Source organism: Odocoileus virginianus, chromosome 2, assembly GCF_023699985.2.
Source record: "Odocoileus virginianus isolate 20LAN1187 ecotype Illinois chromosome 2, Ovbor_1.2, whole genome shotgun sequence".
NCBI lineage: Eukaryota > Metazoa > Chordata > Mammalia > Artiodactyla > Cervidae > Odocoileus > Odocoileus virginianus.
In genome coordinates, this window is record NC_069675.1 from 57,020,195 (window position 1) to 57,039,669 (window position 19,475).

The 19,475-nt window shown below is 33.8% G+C and overlaps 1 protein-coding gene and 1 long non-coding RNA gene across 4 annotated transcripts in view; one reads left to right on the forward strand and one right to left on the reverse strand.

Annotated features, from left to right (window-relative positions):
- The window catches only part of LOC139039185 (uncharacterized), a 38,095-nt gene extending 31,631 nt beyond the window's left edge, over nucleotides 1-6,464 (forward strand). The window contains exon 3 of the long non-coding RNA XR_011492466.1: nucleotides 5,825-6,464. This is a non-coding gene — a long non-coding RNA (uncharacterized lncRNA). The remainder of the gene's footprint in view (nucleotides 1-5,824) is intronic.
- Nucleotides 343-19,475, reverse strand: part of XPO1 (exportin 1) — a 42,634-nt gene continuing 23,501 nt past the window's right edge. For all 3 annotated transcript variants that reach the window (XM_020891638.2, XM_070479913.1, XM_020891639.2), the window contains 21 exons: nucleotides 16,766-16,827; nucleotides 16,493-16,537; nucleotides 15,654-15,835; nucleotides 14,294-14,342; nucleotides 14,097-14,216; nucleotides 12,889-13,017; nucleotides 12,082-12,240; nucleotides 10,917-11,114; nucleotides 10,455-10,593; nucleotides 10,069-10,250; nucleotides 9,833-9,989; nucleotides 9,571-9,734; nucleotides 9,140-9,274; nucleotides 8,627-8,810; nucleotides 8,008-8,114; nucleotides 4,937-5,131; nucleotides 4,072-4,240; nucleotides 3,540-3,674; nucleotides 3,295-3,454; nucleotides 3,117-3,213; nucleotides 343-2,276 (listed from right to left, as the gene is read on the reverse strand). In XM_020891638.2, the coding sequence (XP_020747297.1) occupies nucleotides 2,130-2,276; nucleotides 3,117-3,213; nucleotides 3,295-3,454; nucleotides 3,540-3,674; nucleotides 4,072-4,240; nucleotides 4,937-5,131; nucleotides 8,008-8,114; nucleotides 8,627-8,810; nucleotides 9,140-9,274; nucleotides 9,571-9,734; nucleotides 9,833-9,989; nucleotides 10,069-10,250; nucleotides 10,455-10,593; nucleotides 10,917-11,114; nucleotides 12,082-12,240; nucleotides 12,889-13,017; nucleotides 14,097-14,216; nucleotides 14,294-14,342; nucleotides 15,654-15,835; nucleotides 16,493-16,537; nucleotides 16,766-16,827 (2,915 nt within the window). In that variant the 3' untranslated portion in view covers nucleotides 343-2,129. The remainder of the gene's footprint in view (nucleotides 2,277-3,116; nucleotides 3,214-3,294; nucleotides 3,455-3,539; nucleotides 3,675-4,071; nucleotides 4,241-4,936; nucleotides 5,132-8,007; nucleotides 8,115-8,626; nucleotides 8,811-9,139; nucleotides 9,275-9,570; nucleotides 9,735-9,832; nucleotides 9,990-10,068; nucleotides 10,251-10,454; nucleotides 10,594-10,916; nucleotides 11,115-12,081; nucleotides 12,241-12,888; nucleotides 13,018-14,096; nucleotides 14,217-14,293; nucleotides 14,343-15,653; nucleotides 15,836-16,492; nucleotides 16,538-16,765; nucleotides 16,828-19,475) is intronic.

The window sequence follows — 19,475 nt, forward strand, 5'->3', positions numbered from 1 at the left end:
GGGAAATATATCAACAGTACTGCCTAGCCACCACAGTTTTTAAGGTGCCACAGATTTTCAGACATGCTAAAATGATAGAACTGCATCCTACTGTTGATATCCTCATAACTGACTCAGGAATTAGCTTTTGTGATACCATTTTCAGTTCAAATGACTTGCCTATGATTCTAATGGGTGTCTAAACCAAGATTCAGACATACTTAAGAGACAATTCCTGTTCTCTCTCGCGATTTATAACAACTGAGACGCTGCCTTGTTGCAAGAGTTAAACACCACCGAGCCAAACATTTCAAAAGGCCAGTTTATCAGTATGCTTTCTTGTAAAACACGTTGAGGCTGGCCTGATATGATTAACTTTTATTCAAGCAAGAAATGCCCACAATAGGTTTAATTTTCTATTAGCATGTTCTCATTTTGGCCAAAGTTTGGTTTCTTTAACATTCAAAACATATCAAGGTAGGCAATGGGGCTGTAGGGTAAGAACATTATACATAACCACTGATGGAAAGCTGATTTCAAATACAGCATATGATTTGAAACTGAACTTTTAACTGTTCCAAGAAAACTTATTTATAGGCAAACACCAGTAAGAAAATCAAAGCTTTTAACAAAGCTAAAGTATTAAACAAAGTACTTCAATATTCCTCTCTGTATATTTAAAACATCTTACTATTTGTTGTTTTAAAAAGACTTTTATGCATGATTATATTCTACTGAAATAATGCCAATCTTTGCCAAAGACCTATATAAAAAGTTAGGAGAATAGCAATTATACGAAGTTGCTGATTCTCCACAAACATGAGGCACTTCAAATGCTTAGGTTTTAGTTTAGATGTATAGAAAGCTAATTTAATCATCTGGAAATAGGCTCACCCAAGCAGGTTTCCTTTTTCTATTCCCTTTTCATATTTTGTAGGGACTCTACAGCTTTGTTACCCCCAGCTCCTAACCAGAAGAAAGATGCTTTTTAACTGCAAGTAAAGGTAAAATGTGCGCCAAGCTGTCACAGGAGGGATTTGTTTCTTGGGAACAGAAGGTATCTCAGGAACATGTTCATTTTATACAAGTGCTGCCTTTACTCAATAACCTTAAAAATAATACTTGGAAGTCAACAGTTATCAAAATTCATTTAAAAATGTTACCTAATACCTAAACATAAATAACCACTTTCATTAATACAGGAATAAGTTTGAGCCAATAAAGGGAAAATAAATGTAAACCAAGTTTATTTTGCTTTTTAAGTAGTGTTCTTAAAGCACTACAGCTTGGTAAACAATGTAAATTAGTATAAGTCATCTCAAAAGCCAGAGTTCTGTTTTGTTTGTTTTTAATGAGTTGTTAAAAAGATGCAGCCTATTCTAACAGGATAAATATTTTTAACCATTTCACTTTGAGTTAATGAAGGCTCACAAATGAGCAACACTCCTCATTGAGGAAAACAAAAAGCTGTTGTCGACAAGCGACAGCACACACACACAAAAACAAAAAGAACTGTGTAAAAATAACTAACTGTGTTCCCATATTTTTTGAAGTCGTTTACAATGGGATGATATGCACATGATCTTGCTGCAAACTTGCCATACAGACTTGTAATACATGTAGTCTAGACAAACAATTCAGTCCAAGAGGTGCTAACTTCAGACAATGCAGCACTATAATCCTTTTAACAACGCAATCTGTTTTACTCATTATCTTTTCTTCTAGACTGAAATACAGGCTAGAAAGAAAATGCTCCCTAATTAAAAACTGGTATTGTTTACAGGAAAAAATTGTATACTTTTGCATCAGAATTTACAAGTATATGTTCAAATTGGATTTGCCTCCTCCCCCCATCCCAGCCACAAAATGGGGATGAAGTTAAAATTTTTAAAAATGCCGTAATTTTCAACTTCATGCAAACTAAATAAAGATGACCAAAACAAAAGCTTAAACAATGGAAGGATATTTCACAGAAAATTTCTTATACAAAAAACACATAAGAAAAAGGGCCACTAGGTGACATTTTAATTTACAAATTGGCATCATTTTGGTCGACAAATATCCAGATGCTGTTTTCATCTGCTAACAAGAGTTGCAGAGGAAAAGAAAAAAAAGAAGGAAAAAAAAAAAACCCAGCATGACTTCTGATTTTAATCACACATTTCTTCTGGAATCTCATGTGGATTGAGGATGCCTGGGACAGACATCTGAAGTTTGTGTTTCTCTTCCTGAGCCTGTCGAAGGGCTGTTTCTCGTTCTTCCAAAAAGAGATCTGATGTATCTTCACCTGCAAACTCCTGTGAAAAGATAGTTAACTGTCATCATACTTAGCAATTGTAATTTATCCATCAATCATTGGGCTTAAATTATATATATAATTCCACACAGTTGAATTAAAAACTAAATGTGTTAGTTGGGAGGGAAAGATTACAAAAGAGGGATAGTATAATGCCCCATATAAAACATACTTCAAGAGCAATAATAAGAAAGACTAATGATCAAGTTTAAATATATTATCATTGTCCTCATAGCTATGTTATCAATTTTCATCCTTTATAACTCTATGAATTAGCTCTTTTTTTTTACACTTAATTAAAAAAAAAACTTTGTATTTTGGAGGGGGGAAAAAAACCTGCGTATGTTATGTGATCAATTCTTATTTAATAGATAAGGACAAGAATTCATCAACTCTTTTTGATTTCTTTAAAACACGATGTGATACAACAAAAATTCCTCTTCCCCTAAGTCAACAAAGCATTGTAACAGCAGTAAAAAAAGACAGGCTGGTATCTGCTAATCATCATGGTTCCCCCTAAAATGAATTCTTTACTAACAATGTGGAAAATCCCAAGAGGAACTATCAATGTATTTCCTTCCCCCCACTCCTTTAAAAATATCTATGGGATTCAATCACAATGTTGCAATAGACATAAGTCACCACGAACATTTTAAACCTATCTCCTCTTCTGGCCTTGATTTAAAGTTTTCCTTTCTGTAATCTATCTCAAAAGAGTAAGACTGTACATATTTTAAAAGCACACTTATTTTGCTCATTACAAAAAGTGGTCAATTCTGGATGCAAGAATTCAATCAGTATTTACTCTCAATATTTCTGAAACTGCAAATAAAATACGTACCTTTATCTGTACCAGGAAATCCCGAAGATGTTCCTTGAATGCAGGAATATCCTGATTTAAGCTGAAAAGTCCTGTCACAAAGAGCTTTACTTGAGCGCTGCAAGTTAAAACACAATGATTAATCACTTAAAAAAAAAAACCCTGAAAAAAATTTAAGTTTATAAAAAGGGATATTTACTCTTGTAGATGAGGGAATGCGGACTTAAGAAGATTAGCCACATATTCCTGAATAAACATTTGGTTGTTAACTGGATTTCCAGGATTTAATGGTGTACTTATTTTTCCTTCTTCAACCAAATTAAACATATATGCAAGGATAGATGCATGCATTGTTAAACCTGTTGATAAGAAGGACATCATTAAACTCTAAGATGTAATAACAATCAGAAGGAACATAGAATTTTTACAGCTTTAAATTCTTACCAGCAGTATGTGAGGTGTCTGTCACAACAGAGAAGATATGCTGAAGAATATCACAAAAATAAGTCTGATAAAAACTCTGAGCCGCAGCTTCTTCTTGTGCAACATTTTGTAACAATGTAAAAAGTATCTGTAAGCCTAAAAGACATACAAAGCCAACCAAGTTATTTCATACTGACAACATTCACAATAGTATAATAGCTATTAAACAATTCAAAGTCCCTCTTTTTTTTTTTTCCTTAAACTGAAGACATTTGCCTAAATTATCTTGACTCAGTAATGGAGTTAACTTAGAATCAATGACTGCTTACTTACAGACTAATCTAACCATTACCACCTTTCCATTATTTCTTAAGGTTTAGTTGATTCTCTCCACATCCATTACTGATGCACTCAAACAAAACCATGACAAGTGAAGTGATACCTCTTGTCTGCAACTATGAATACATAGATGGGTGTCTGTCTTTAAGTGTCTGTATGTGGATTGTGGGTTGGTAGGCAAATGAATAAAGAACATCATTTTTATGTTATTTACCTGTATCTGCTACATTCCTCATGGTATGTTTGAAAGCCCAAATAATAGAATCCAAAACAAGTTTAAACTGTGCAGGTGGAATAGCCAGGAACGCTGGGAAACAATGAGAATTGACAGCCTGAAGTAGTAAGAAAAAGTTCGTTCTGTGTTCAGGATATTCTTCAAAGTCCTAAAAACAAATGGTGGGAACAAAATAGAAGTTTCAATGCCTTAAACTGTATTAGATGGAAGAGGGAAAGCAAGCCCTAATTCATTATAAATATTTGGAGTTGTTAGTGGACCTAAGGTATATGGCCTACTGAAAGTAGAACTCACAGATAATACAATTCACCTGGTAAGGGAGAACAAAATTACTATCATTACACAAATGAATTGTCAATACGAAGGAATACAAGGTCTTCTTATTATAAAGAGAACTTAACAAAACCCACAAAGACTGTCACATTTTCTATTAGCATTGAGACTTGCTAAAGATGTGCTACCACTTTAAAGTGACTTTGAGATCAGTAACACAGATTAGAAAAGTCTACTGTGTAAAATGTGTACACGTTTATTTACATGCTTTTCTTTTGGTTAATACATTTCCCCATTCTTTATAAGCATATACTACACTTTACTAAAAACCCAGTGACTAAAATGTTTCAAGTCTTAAATAAATGCTAGCTGCTATTTGAATAAAAAACTTTGGCAAATTTAAAAACAAGTACTTTTCCTAAAGTACTTTTCTTATCTAGAAGTTCAAATGTTTTAACATCAGAGCCTAAAATTTATGCTATGCTCATAGACAGCCATCATTTACGCTTTTAAAAGTTATATGAATAACTGTAGAACTTGCCATTATGTAACTGAAATGTAAATTGCATACCTTATTTATCATATTCAATGTGCACTCAAAAACAGCATCAAATATTTGAGGTATTTCAGCTGTTATATGTCCTCCTAACTTGTTGACAATAATAGCCATAGTACTAAGTACTTCTGGCTCTCTAGCAGCTGGGACATTTCTCTGGTAATCAATGAGAACTGCATCCAACAAAGGAGGAACAAAATTTTCAGCTACCTGTTTAATAAAAATAAGAAAACTTTTAATTTTAATCCAGGCACTTGCTAACTCTTACTAAGCAGCGAGGTCAATGTCATCTCGTAAGACTTAATTTAGGTTGATTATCTACTGAAAAATGGAAACTCTTATGGCTTTAATTCTGGTGTATCAGAACTTTACAAAGAAAAATCAAGAACTCAAAATAGGCAGAAAAGGGCCATGGATATTGTAGTTTAAATCTATACTTATTAAAGAAAGCTGGGGCCTGAAAGCAAGTGACTAGCTCTAAGTATTATGGCAGGACCAGGATTCTAGGGATACTCTGTGTCTGTGTGGGAGGCGTGGGGAGGGTAAAGCCTAACTGTAGACCAAAGTATTCATATCTAACCAAAATCAGACATCCACCATCAATGCTTTTTTAAATTTAATGAATGCGAACCTTTAGTTTGATAATCAGAAAAAATAACCATTACTTACTCACAAAAAAGGAACTACACTATGCCAGAAAGACCATGGTAGACTTTCTGAGATTCCCAATCAACAGTCTAAAGTGTAAATTCTTTATGTTTTATAATACATCCTCCATTAAGATGTGCTCAATAAATATGATCATGTTTCATTTAACTAAACAGTAGTAGTGTCCCAATACACAAAACAGGCCTAGCAAGATTTGAAGGATAAGCACAAAATTATTTTTCTTTTACTTACTAGGTTTTCTCTTAACTAGAACCGATATCAGAGAAATGCAAATCAAAACCGCAATGAGGTACCATTACACGCCAGTCAGGATGGCTGCTATCCAAAAGTCTACAAGCAATAAATGCTGGAGAGGGTGTGGAGAAAAGGGAACCCTCTTACACTGTTGGTGGGAATGCAAATTAGTACAGCCACTATGGAAAACAGTGTGGAGATTTCTTAAAAAGCTGGAAATAGAACTGCCATATGACCCAGCAATCCCACTTCTGGGCATACACACCGAGGAAACCAGATCTGAAAGAGACACGTGCACCCCTATGTTCATCGCAGCACTGTTTATAATAGCCAGGACATGGAAGCAACCTAGATGCCCATCAGCAGACGAATGGATGAGGAAGCTGTGGTACATATACACCATGGAATATTACTCAGCCATTAAAAAGAATTCATTTGAATCAGTTCTAATGAGATGGATGAAACTGGAGCCCATTATACAGAGCGAAGTAAGCCAGAAAGATAAAGACCATTACAGTATACTAACACATATATATGGAATTTAGAAAGATGGTAACGATAACCCTATATGCAAAACAGAAAAAGAGACTCAGATGTATAGAAGACTTGTGGACTCTGGGAGAAGGCGAAGGTGGGATGTTTCAAGAGAACAGCATCGAAACATGTATATTATCTAGGGTGAAACAGATCACCAGCCCAGGTTGGATGCATGAGACAAGTGCTCGGGCCTGGTGCACTGGGAAGACCCAGAGGGATCGGGTGGAGAGGGAGGTGGGAGGGGGGACTGGGATGGGGAATACATGTAAATCCATGGCTAATTCATTTCAATGTATGACAAAAACCACTGCAATGATGTAAAGTAATTAGCCTCCAACTAATAAAAATAAATGGAAAAAAAAAAACTAGAACCGATTCTCCCTTCTTTTTCTTCCTTTAAGTTCTACTCAGAAGTGATTAAGTTGTACAAGTTTACTTACACACATCATGAAATGATTATAGAAGATAAGTTTAGTGATCATCATAGGTATTTTATATATAACACCTCATATAGATACAAACAGAAAAAAAGTTGTGATAAAAATATTTTAACATTTACTCAACTTTCTTATAAAACATACAGCAGTGTAAATTTTATATACCAGGTTTGTACATTTCATCCTTTTTTTGACCTACAACATGACATTACTTATTAACACAGTCTAGTGATTTAATATTTTTATACATTCTAAAATATCACATTAAATCTAGTTATGGTCTGTCACTAAAAAGATATTAGTTCTTGACTATTAGACACTATTTCCCATACTGTATACTTCATACCCATGCCTCATTTATCCTTTCCTTGCCCATTCTCATATTTCCACTCTTAACACTGAATTTATTTTCCTACACACTGGATCTGAATTATTTGACTATCTTTGAATTCACAGCCCCAAAGTTCAACATAAATCTTAGCTGCAAACTAGTTTGATACCTTGGTAATTTCCTGAAAAAATTTTCCAGTATCAATAGGAACAATAATGAAATATCAAATTTATGAAAGTAAGTAGCACAGTTTTCAATGCTACTTCCACACAATAGGGATGAACAGGAAAGGATTTATCATAATGTTCCAAGGACCCAAAGAACAAAAGGTTTAACAATAACTAAACATAAATAGCTCTCCCAAGTTTGGAGAGAGCATTTGGAGCTAGTTAGTTTCTGAAAACCATTTAAGACTGACAGGAATAAGACAACAAAAGAGACCTTTAACTAGGAAACTGCTTATTCCCACTAAGGAGGTAAACAGCTTTTATGACAGCTTTACAAATTACTCCCAAAACCATCAGGAAAAAAAATTTCATTTGAACTCTATCCATGGAAAATAAAAATGACCCAAAAACATCACCACCCTCCCCCTACCAACAGAAATTTCTTTGGAAGAAGGTATATATCTTGGGCTTCCCTGGTGGCTCAGCGGGTAAAAGAATCTGCCTGCAACGCGGAAGACCTGTGTTCGGTTCCTGGGTTGGGAAGATCCCCTGGAGAAAGGATCTTATTAACAAACTCCAGAACTCCAATAAATAGAATGCTATAAAGAAACACCAAATGTAAACATCTAAATTACCTTTTAAATAGCTAAATGCACACATTGTAGAGAGTGCAGTATCAACTTTAAAAAACAAAAATGATATCTCACTTACCATCTGTGGATCATTAGACCGGCTCACCCAACCAGATATTAACTTTAAAGTTTCTCTTTTTACTGTTCGCATACTTCTAATCAATGGTTGCTTTGTAACCATCTCACCTAAAAAACAGAATCAGGTGGAATCCAATTTGACAACTGAAATTCTACACTGGCAGTTACATGTACTTCAGATAATATTTGTTTCCACTCTCCAATAGAAAACCTAAAGACAAAGAGTGCTAGTGCTCATTGATGTCCAACTCTTTGCAACCCTATGAACTATAGCTTGCCAGAATCTTTTGTTCCCGGGATTTTTCCAGGCAAGATGACTAGAGTACTAGAGTGTGCTGTCATTTCCTCCTCCAGGGGATCTTCCCGACTCACGGATCACTGGCAGGCGGATTCTTTACCACTGAGCCACCCAGAATGCCCCAAAAAACGAGAGGACACAGATTAATTTCCTGGGAAAACAGACATTTTATAAGGGAAAGGGGCAAGTGCGACTCCTTAAAAATTGTTGAAGATTGCCAGCATGGGAGGTATTTTGTCACAAGTGCTAAATGCTTATGGCTAAGGCAGTGAATGTAGAACTGACTTAATATATCATTCCATGAGAATTCAGAATTGCTTACCATTAGCTTGAATAGCTGCAGAAATATTTTCACTGAGGCACTTGTATACATTAAGCATATCTAAATAAATTCTCCCAAGCTGAATCACAAATGGATGTCCAACTGCTTTGCAAGCTCTCACATTTGTTTTCAGTATGCTACCAAGCTGCTTGACTGTTTCAGGATCTTTAAGTATATCCACATTCTGTAAGAACAAACCACAACTCCATTTATTGTAACAGAATTCTTTTTGCTGAAGCAAAAAAAATTACCCACATTACTACAAACCACCATCCCATATATAATCCTAAAGTGTAAAAGTACTGCAAAAGTCTTTATTATTAAAGAATGGAGTAAAGTATTTCCCAAAATATCATCCAAACAGAATAAAAATGTTACCATTCTTTCAATGTGCAAAAGCACACAAAGCACTATGGATCAGATATACATGTCAAGGTACTAAATTTACTACTTTTGTAAATGTACCTTTCTTAGATTCCATCAGAACTTTTACAAAAAGTAACTAAAACTTACTTTGGTTGCTTGCTGGATTATGCTGTCCCAAACCTGATTAGGAAGTAGCATATATTTTTCTATCAAATGTTCTTGTACTGTTTGGTCTGTTTGTGCACCAATCATGTACCCCACAGCTTCGTAAAATGTATGGACCTATGTTAAAAGACAGACATTTCACTTGTATGCATCATAATAAGGAAAATCACATACAAACAATTCACTTACACACTTAAGCTAATTCTGTTAACAAGTCAGTGATAAACAGTAAATCAGTTTAACACACTTCCGATTGAATTTCTGCCTATCAAAATTAGAACACAGAAACACTTGAATTTAATCCATTAGTGGCGTTCTACCCCCAATAATGAATTCCCATTAAAGCAGTAGTTATTTTCTAAGAAAAATATGCTTACTGAAAAAAAGAAAAATATGCTTACTGATACACATACCTGTTGAGGCTGAAGATCACAAATTATAGTGTTAATGTTGTTCAAAATCTCATCAATAAATGGCATTACTTCTCCAACCTGAACCTGAACGAAATGCCTGCGGCACTTTTGCGCTATTTTAATGAAAGTATCACAAGCCATGTCCTGGACTCCATCGTGGGTCTCTTAACAAAACAAAAACAAATATAAAAAAAAAAAATTCAAAAAAATTTTGCTTTTTCCATTAAGCAAAAATAAAAGCTATTAAGCAAACAGGATTTACCATGCATGAATTCGAAGAGTTTGTTAACTACTGTCTTCAAAAATTTCCAGTGAGCTCTTAAAAATCGTGGATATTGACCTACTATGTACATGATATTTGATGCAATAATAGCTTTATTATCTTTGCCTCTTTTCTGTTCACATAATCCTAATAGATCCTGTAAAGTGAGAAAATTTTCAGTCATTTATAGTAAAATACACTATCAAGGTTCCAGTTCACACCTATCTCTTGCATACCTTTATAACAGTAACAAGAAATCGCTTTTCATCCTCTTCATGCATTGCTCCACTAATGGAGCCTATTGCCCAACACAATGTATTCAAATTCTTCCATGACCACTCCGTACCATTCACCTGATTGTGAAGCTTCTCGGTCATTATTCTTTCCGTATCTACATAATCCAGATGAGTAAGATAAACTACAAGGAAGGAAAAAAATTCCACGTTTTAAAATGCAAGACTTAATGAGCAAAAAAGATTTTTACTAAGACCAACAGCACCCTAATAAGGATGGCTATTAACAGACTCAGAAACTAAGCATGCCTTGTTGCCTAAACAGTATTTCCACAAAAGAACAGAATTTTTAAAAATAAGGATTAAATTAATAGTATTTATTAACTTACCTAATGTTTCTCTCATATTCTTATACAAATTTATGGAATCTGTATCCTTCATGAATTCTCTTACAACTTCTCCCTGATCATTTTCTACAACTAATACTTCCTCTGGTTTAGCCATTCTACTAACCATTAATAAACGGACCTATTCAACAATTAAAAAAAAAAATGTTAGATCTCTGAAATCAGTTACATCAAATATAACTCCCACTCTCAAAAAATGGCACTCAACACCAACATACCGAACAAAATCATGCCCACAATATATAAAAGAATAAACATACTTAAAATGTAACTCTACAATAATTTTCAATCTAAACATGGACAAAAATCAACTGTAACTTTCCTGCATCTCATAACAAACTCACAGGTTGTGCTTGGATAGATTCACCCAAAAAATAAAAGCCAGCATTTTCATTTGGTTCTCCAAAATCAGAGAAAGCACACTCAACCACACACTGTTGTTACCTTGGACAATACAGGCAAATATAGCTGTCTCCTAGGAGGAACATCAAAATGCTGACTTCCAGATAGCAATGGAGAGGCAGACGTTGAGAACGGGCTCTCTCTATAGAGTTCAGCTGCCAGGTGATTCCAGTACTCAAGACAAATCTTAAAGATTTCAGTTTCCTCTACTTCAGATACCAACAACATATAATGAAGGGCCTACACAGAAGACCAAAACTATTAAAACAATCCTTAGACATTACTAATCAACCTTAAACTGCTTTCCATTTGCTATGTTAATGGGAAATAAAATTTCACATTGCTTTTTGTACACTCTCAAGTTTCATCATTTACCAAATATACAATAGAAATTGTATAGGAGCAAAGTGTGCTTTCTTCTGACATGCCCTACAACATGCTAAGAAACTTACATGACTGTAAAAAAATATGGACATCAAACGATATTTGGTAACAGCAAAAGGGAGAAATAATTAAAATGTTCAACAGATGAACAGACTCAAAAAACGATGTATATCCATATAAAGGGATATTATTCTATTCTGCATGAAAGGGATGAAGTACTGACATATGCTATAACATGGTAATATGTTAAGTGCAAGAAAGCAGTAACAACAAAAGTCCATACATTATAATTCCAGTTATATGAAAGCTTTAGAATAGGTAAATCCATTGAGTTGTAAAGCATATTACTTGTTGCTAGGGACTAGAGAGAAGAGCAGAATGGAATGACTTGTTTCAATAGGTACCTTTATCCTTCGTGGGTAATGAAAAAATGTTTTAGAATAGATAGATGGTTGACAACACTGTGAATGTACTAAATGCCAGTCGTGCAATCTGTGAATGTACTAAATACCACTCACGCAATTTAAAAGTTGTATCTTGTTACACCTCTATTATAAAATAAGGTTCTTAAACTTTTCATCTTAGAAATGACCCATACGCACATTTATTGGAATTCAATTTTCATTATAAATTACTGATCTGGCATTGAGTATAACACAGAAATCAGGACACTTGGCTTCTGACTAGAATTCAGAATTGACAGAATGTATTTGTATTGTGCAGACAAATAAATAAGATAAAGAGTAAGTCAAAAGAATGTTAGAACAAAAGCATAGTTTAAATTATTATTAATTTCAGAAGCCAAAAGCTCCACAAAGCCTACCTCCATGAGTGTTTCCCTGAGATTTAATCTTTTCTCTATAAGTTGACCATGTTCTTTAAGAAAGGTGCAGAGAAACAAACTGAGATTTTGAATAAAGTTCTGTTCATCATCCTTTCCATTTGAGTATGCAAGTCGAATATTAGTATTTAGAGGAAGCATCTGCAAATTTAAATATGGATCATAAGACTTCAAAATAACAACAAAGATATTGCATTTAAGTTTGAAATTTCCCCCATATTTTATTAATTTTAAAACATATGGAGTTAAATAGCTATCTTTAAAAAACATGCCTTGGTCTATTATATCCATTTTTGTACCTCTCTGTCCTAGCTTTTCTTTTTTAAATCAAAAGCATAGTAAGATTTCCTTAAAGATGATCCTTTGAAATTTTTCCTAAATCAGTTTTCCCACCTTAGTGTTATTAAAAATGTTCAAATATGTAGTTGATTCAGATTACAAACATGTAGCAATGTAGTTTTATGATTAACCTTCTAGATAATTTCATATATACCTAATCAAACTAGGACTTAGCTGATTCCTTTATTTAAAAGATGGAAGGTCAAAGGCAGAATATTAAACCCCAAGTGACCAAAACTTTAAATTCTGCAGAAATTAATTATCAAAACATTCCCAGAACTTTTATTTCAAGGATTCTCAAAATTTCTAGCTTACCCTTCATTTTATATAATAAACACAGAATTGCACTGCTCTATTAAAGTTAAGCTGTGGTGAAATGTTTCAACTGAAATCCAACTTTTTCTAAGGCACTAAAATTGTTTAGTCAGTTTAATAAGAGTGTTACATTACCTGTTTTAGCTGCATCATTGTCAGTGTAAATAGCGTTACAAATTGCTCCTCATACTGGCTTACACTCACGCCAGCAATCTCAGTGAGGCACTTCAGAGAGACATTTCGAAACATTGGAACATTCAGGAACTATTTTAATTATAAGAACGGGGGGAGAGAGGGAGCATAAAATTAAATGGCCTGAAACACTTTACTTAAAATTAACAATTAAAAAAATAATGAAGGATTTAGAAATCGGGAACACCGGGGGGAAAAAATCCGGCAAATAGGTGGTGATACAGGTTTTTGGTACGTATATTTTAAGGAAATTTAATTATCCATCCAATGGACAGTAAAATTTAAAAGCAAACTGTGTTTTTTTTGATGTGTCTTTAGATATCTGAAAAACACGAAGTTGCTTAGAAACTTTTCTCATCATCTACTACATGACTTTTAAAGACATGCTTTCTGTATAATCTGAAAATATTATAATTGTTTAAGATTCTAGAGGTCAGCAATATATCTAAGATTAACAAAGATGTAGGGAAAACTGGCTCTTTCATATTTTATTGTTGAGAAGGAATAAATGTAGCCTCCAATTTGATGAGCATCAAAAGCCTTAAAAATGGACATACTTATTGACCAACACTTATGTGTATTAAAATTTGCACAAAGTAAGTATCTGTACAAGTACATAAATGCCCAACATTTCCTGTGGTATTGTTGACAACAGCAAGCAATTTAAAATAAACTTTCTATTGATAAAGTGGTGGCTCCAACATAGTAAATTCACATTAGAACATGACCCCATCAAGTCCTGAACTACAAAGCCCCAAATATAAGTTATAATAGTCTGCTTTTAGAGGGTCTTGATTAAATACATAATTTATTCATTACATTTGATTAGAAAACATTTGAAAATACAACCAGTTGGTAATTGAATATCTCTGGATAAACAATTACAAGACTTTATATAGACATTACATGCTACTGCAAACAATTAGTTGCTCACATAGAATATAAGAGACTGCCTAGTAAAGTGACAGTATCAAAAGATTCTGACACTGTTTTTAAAAATCAGTAGCTGAAACTGCAGAAAAGTTCTCAGCAGTTTTCTCATCTCAGAAATAAGGCTGATTATGGTTATGAATGCAGGTTGGTTTTTCTATTCAAAAGCATAGTTGTGCAAACTTTATTTATATGAAAATAACTGAAATGCATTCACATACCTTATAAATTAAGGTGCTGATTAACTTGGTCTCAAAAATATATCCAAGCGGAATCCAGTTAAGAAATCTGAGCAACGTTTCTAAAGTTGCATGTACAAGTGGAGCATTTTGGGAATTTTCCTACAACAAAAACATGTTTTTCAATTAACATCTTCCTATAATAGTATTTTTTAAAAACTGAAATTAAAAACACTTACCATCACAAACTGACAAAGCTGAAAAATTTGTGAAAATTCGTTGCACATGCTGAAGAAAAACAAAAAAGTGATCAGTTTAGAAGAAATGCTGTAACTATTTACAGAGTAACAACATTTCAGCAGCCATTAAAACCCAAGTTACTTCTCTTTATAAACACAGGTATCAATAATTTCATCGAAAGTTATGAAGTTGGGACGTTCCTGGTGGTCCAGTGGTTAAGACTCTGGCTTTGATCCCGGGTCAGGGAACTAGAACCCACATGCCACAACTAAGACATGGCACAGCCAAATAAATAAATGTGCCGTGCTTGTGTCTGACTCTTTGCAACTTGAAGAACTGGAGCCCGCCAGGCTCCTCTGTCCACAGGGATTCTCCAGGCAAGAATATTGAAATAGGTTGCTGTGTCCTCCAAGGATCTTCCCAACCCAGGGATCAAACCCAAGTCTCCAACGTTGCAGGCGGATTCTTTACCGTCTGAGCCACCAGGTAAATAAATAAATATTTAAATAAATTAGTTACTAAAACTATGAGTAAATATCGTTCTTTTAAAATTCACCTATAAAGGGCATGTTAATTTCCTTTCTTAAAGGTTTGGTTTTTATGTCATCCTTAATCTATTTGAAAATTTTCAATTAACATAGTCTTTTACTAAATTTTTTTAGTTTGGTCATGCAGCATGGCTTGCAGGATCTTAATGACCCAACCAAGGATGAACCAGTGCTCCCTGAAGTGGAAATTCTGAGTCTTAACCACTGGGCCACCAGGGATATCCCTCAATCTAATCTTTTAAATTCAGACAGTTGAAATAAAACTCTCCAAATAGAAAGAAGCAGTGTTAGATATCCCTAATCCATTGTGCTTGCACAGCGAACCAGAGATAAAAATTCTAAATTCTGAAGCTAGTTTAAACACACAAAAGTAAAATATTTGTTCCATAATGACTAAAGACATTTTTATTACTATGTTGAAGAAAATAAAATCTGCCATGTTTCTGGTGTTAACTATAGGAAAATGGATAAAATGTAGGAACAGCAGAATTCAGTAGACGCTTGGATACAAGTCATATCCTTGGACCCGCAATTAACTAGGCACCATATAAAACAGACTCCCAAGAGCTTTCTGGGAATTCTTAATCTATATTCTTTCCACATAACATGTATGAAGTTACTTTGCTGTAATACCACACATCTTTTTCAAGCCTCCCCAATTTAGAATATTAGGCCATTTAAGCATTATGTAAATTTGGAGTAAAAAAGAATTTAAAATGTATTAACTTGTTTCTTAAATATTTATAATCTACCTCCAATTTCTTGAAATTGTTTGAAAAATTGCTTAAAAATTCTAAAGCAATTAACTTGCCTGTCTTTTAAATGCTTAGCTTTCACTTGGGTTATCTGTCCACTAGAAAAATCAAATACTTCTTCACTCAAGAGTTTCAGAATCACCATATTATTCTGACAGAGACTTTCACTGGTCCGACTTGCTCCAACAATGTCACTGATAAAAGTTGGCCAGTGTTTTGGCCACTCCTGTTTAAGTATCTAAAATAAAATAGAAAGTCTTAATTTCTTTTCACTTGTCAAGTACAAATAAACAAACCTCATAGAAATTGTGTGATATCAAAAGCAGAAGCAAATTATCAACCACCCTTCATTTTGTTCCCCTTTATCAAGACAGGAAATGTTCCAGTCTCTATATAGAATATACTGAGTAGAAACTACAAAGTCCTATGTCTTAAATGCTCCATTCTCTGGAAGGTTTTTGTATATATTTTAAAAGTTACGTAAATTAAAATTTTATAGTTAGATATATATAAAGTTTAAAAAACAGGTAAAGTATAAAGATCAATTAAACGGATGCTTGAATTCAAAGCAATTTTTAAATGCATCAGTAAGACTGAGATAGCTGACATGGAAAAGAAACAATATGAGGCAAAAATTTTTTAATGAGTCCAACCCATATTGGAGCCAAAGAAGTTTTTACAGTACTTGTAAATACTATAGTACTCTTTGTAAATACTACCACAGCATATTAACAACCTTAAATGTTAGCCAATGGGCTAACTATTGTAAACACTGTGAGGACTACTATCACCACTTTGCAAGATGTTTAGTTAATCAATAAAAGTAGAATAGAATACTTTGTTCAATTTATCAGCCTAATTCTCAGGGAAAACAATGCATCGAGTAAAATCTTACCTGGACAAGAATCATATTTAACTTCCCGATATATACTTTTTCTTTCTAAGAAAAGAAAGAAGTTTAAACGAGGACTTTAAAAAATTGATGTAATAAATAACAAATGCAGGCAGCCCCCTACCCATGCCCGGCAGAAAGAACAAAGTGACTGCAGATCTATCATAAATGATCTGCATATGTGTCTATATGTCTGTGACAGAAGTGGGTTTAAGATCAAGATCCAATATTTAAATGATTTTATACTCTCACAGTAGCTTCCAAAAAAGCTCTTACCTCTACACAAGTTGGGTCAGATGATGTCTTGATAATGAGGCCCACAACATATTTTTTAATCCCTATTAAAAAAAAAAAATTATTCAGAACTTTATAGCATGCTATAAAATTGGGTAGGGGGAGGGCAGAGTAAAGATCACATCAGATCAGACACCTGAATCCAATCCCAGTTATGATGTTATGGGGGAAATGTGTACTACTACTTTTTCAGTTTTGTGAACAAAGACAAAATATCAGTTTGACAACTATGAATTATTATCTTCTAAGATATTCTTTAATGCTACACAGCCAACTATACCAAGCTGTGATTTTTAAATTAAAAAAAAAAAACAAAAAAACAAAAAAACCGCAACGGGAAACTTATGATTCCTTTAAAGAAACACAAAGTCAGATGCTAGTCCGTCAATTTATTTACAGAACTAAGCTAATCCTGTAAGTAATTTTACCTTGTTTGTTCTACAATGTAGAAAAAAAGAGTTAAGAAAAAAGTTTTTATTTATATTCTTAAGGATACTTTTATAGCATTACCTATTCTTTCAACAGTTAACATTTCATGTCTTTGATTTTAATTTGCATCATTCAGAATTTACTGGGCATCTATCTACTATACGTCCCCTCAAAATTTTAAAGTAATGTAGTTCACCTTAAATTAATAGACTGAAAGGATCTGAAACAGGATTTCCTAATCCAACAAATTATCTCTCCCTATGAAAAATAAAGACTAATTTCGCATCTGTTTAATAATTTAGTTTGCAAATAAATTACTTTGCCACCAAATGCTTTATGAAGATTTTCAAATTTTCAAAACTATCTGAACTTCAGAAATACAAATGAAAGTTTATAAAACTGTGCCCCAACTCTCTTCTAACAAATCTACATTGGACTCAATATCCATTGACCAATGCTAATTTATAAGAAACAGCTACCCAGAAATATAATCAACCCTAGGAAACAAAATGCCTATTTGATTGTAAAACTACCCCAATAGAGCAATTTTCATGAGTTAAGTGTTAAATTCACTCTTTGACCCCACAGTTCCTTCACTGGCAACTGAAAATAATTTTTATTAATAATGGTGGAACTGGCCATTTCAACATTCCAAATAAAAACAAAACTTTTAAACAGCATTAATTATAAAAATATTTTCCTAATTGATGAAAAATTTCACAAGTAAAACAAAGACACATAGTAAAGGTTATTAATCAATTGAAAATGCAACCTTAAGTATTATCAATATTCACAATATAAGAATCATTTGAAAAACTGCCTGCCAGTTACCAAAGATTTAACTATATATATACAAACACATATAATCCAGTGAAAACTGTTACTGACATTTTAAAAACTTCTACACTAGGCAAAGGCACCAGTAATAACTGTTGTAGACAGGATCCACCAATGAACATGCTGTGCGTGATTAGTCAGTGTCTGACTCTTTCTGAGCCCATGGACTGTAGCCCAGCAGGCTCCTCTGTTCATGGGGATTTCTCCAGGCAAGAATATTGGAGTGGGTTGCCATGCCCTCCTCCAGATGATGTTCCCAACCCAGGGATCGAACCCAGGTCTTTCTCATTGCAGGTGGATTGTTTACCATCTGAGCCACCAGGAAAGCCCCAATGAATGAACTGAATGATAAAACAAATGGGCAAAACTTCCAGGACAAACTAAGTTGTTAGTAGGAAAAACTAAATGGTGTAAGTACATTTTGTACTTATGGGGGCAACATTTTAGACAGTGTTTCTGTGGCCTAAAATTATTAAAAAAAAAAAAAAAAAAAAAAAAAAAAGAGGCTTTGTGGACACCCAAAATAAAACCAGGTTTAGATTCAATAGTGATTTAAAAAAAAAAGAAACACCCAGAACTAGGGAAACTAGTTTTATTTTTAAATGAGTGCTAAATCATACCATTTAGTTAGGATAACCCACACAACAATCTCATGTCCTTAATATCCACTAGATCATATCAAAACAATTCTGGTATTGTTGACCTTTCTGCTCTTTAGAGAAATTACTGTCATTAAGGCCCCTAAAAAATTAAGAAAAAGAGCCATTCTGAATAAACAGAAAACATCACTCTGAAACCTCTAAATTCAGGCAAAAACATGCAACAGTAGTGGAACTACAATTTCTACCTCCATATGAGTTTGGAGGCTTCTCTCAGCCTCAGAAGAAAACAGAATCAGACTGAGTCTACAACTCTATGAGCAACTAAATAACTTCTTTTCAGAGACTTCTGAAATACATCTATAAGAGGGAGCAAAGAGCAAAAGATGAAATAGGAAAAATGTGAAACAAGTAATAAATACACACACAACCTGTAAGGATCTGAGACAAAACTAAGTCTCAACTTGTTATCACTATCACTCTAAAATGATCAGTGCCCATTCAAAGCACTGAAACTGCATGTGAAGACGTTTTCCATCAAGTACTGCTGCACAGTGTCTGTTTAGAATCTCCTCCTGCTACGCAGCTTATACGATTAAGTACCATAATGCCCTCCCCAAATTTCTTCCCACTATTTACCAAAAGTAAAAAAGTAAAAAGAGTCAATTAAGAATAGTTTTAAAATTGTGAATTATATCTTTGAAAAAAGAAATGGTGGGAATCCCCTGGTTGCCTAGTGGTTAGGATTTGGGGTTTTCACTGCCATGGCTTCAGTTCAATCCCTGTTTGAGAGGTAAAATTTTGCAAGCCATGTGGCTTAGCCAAAA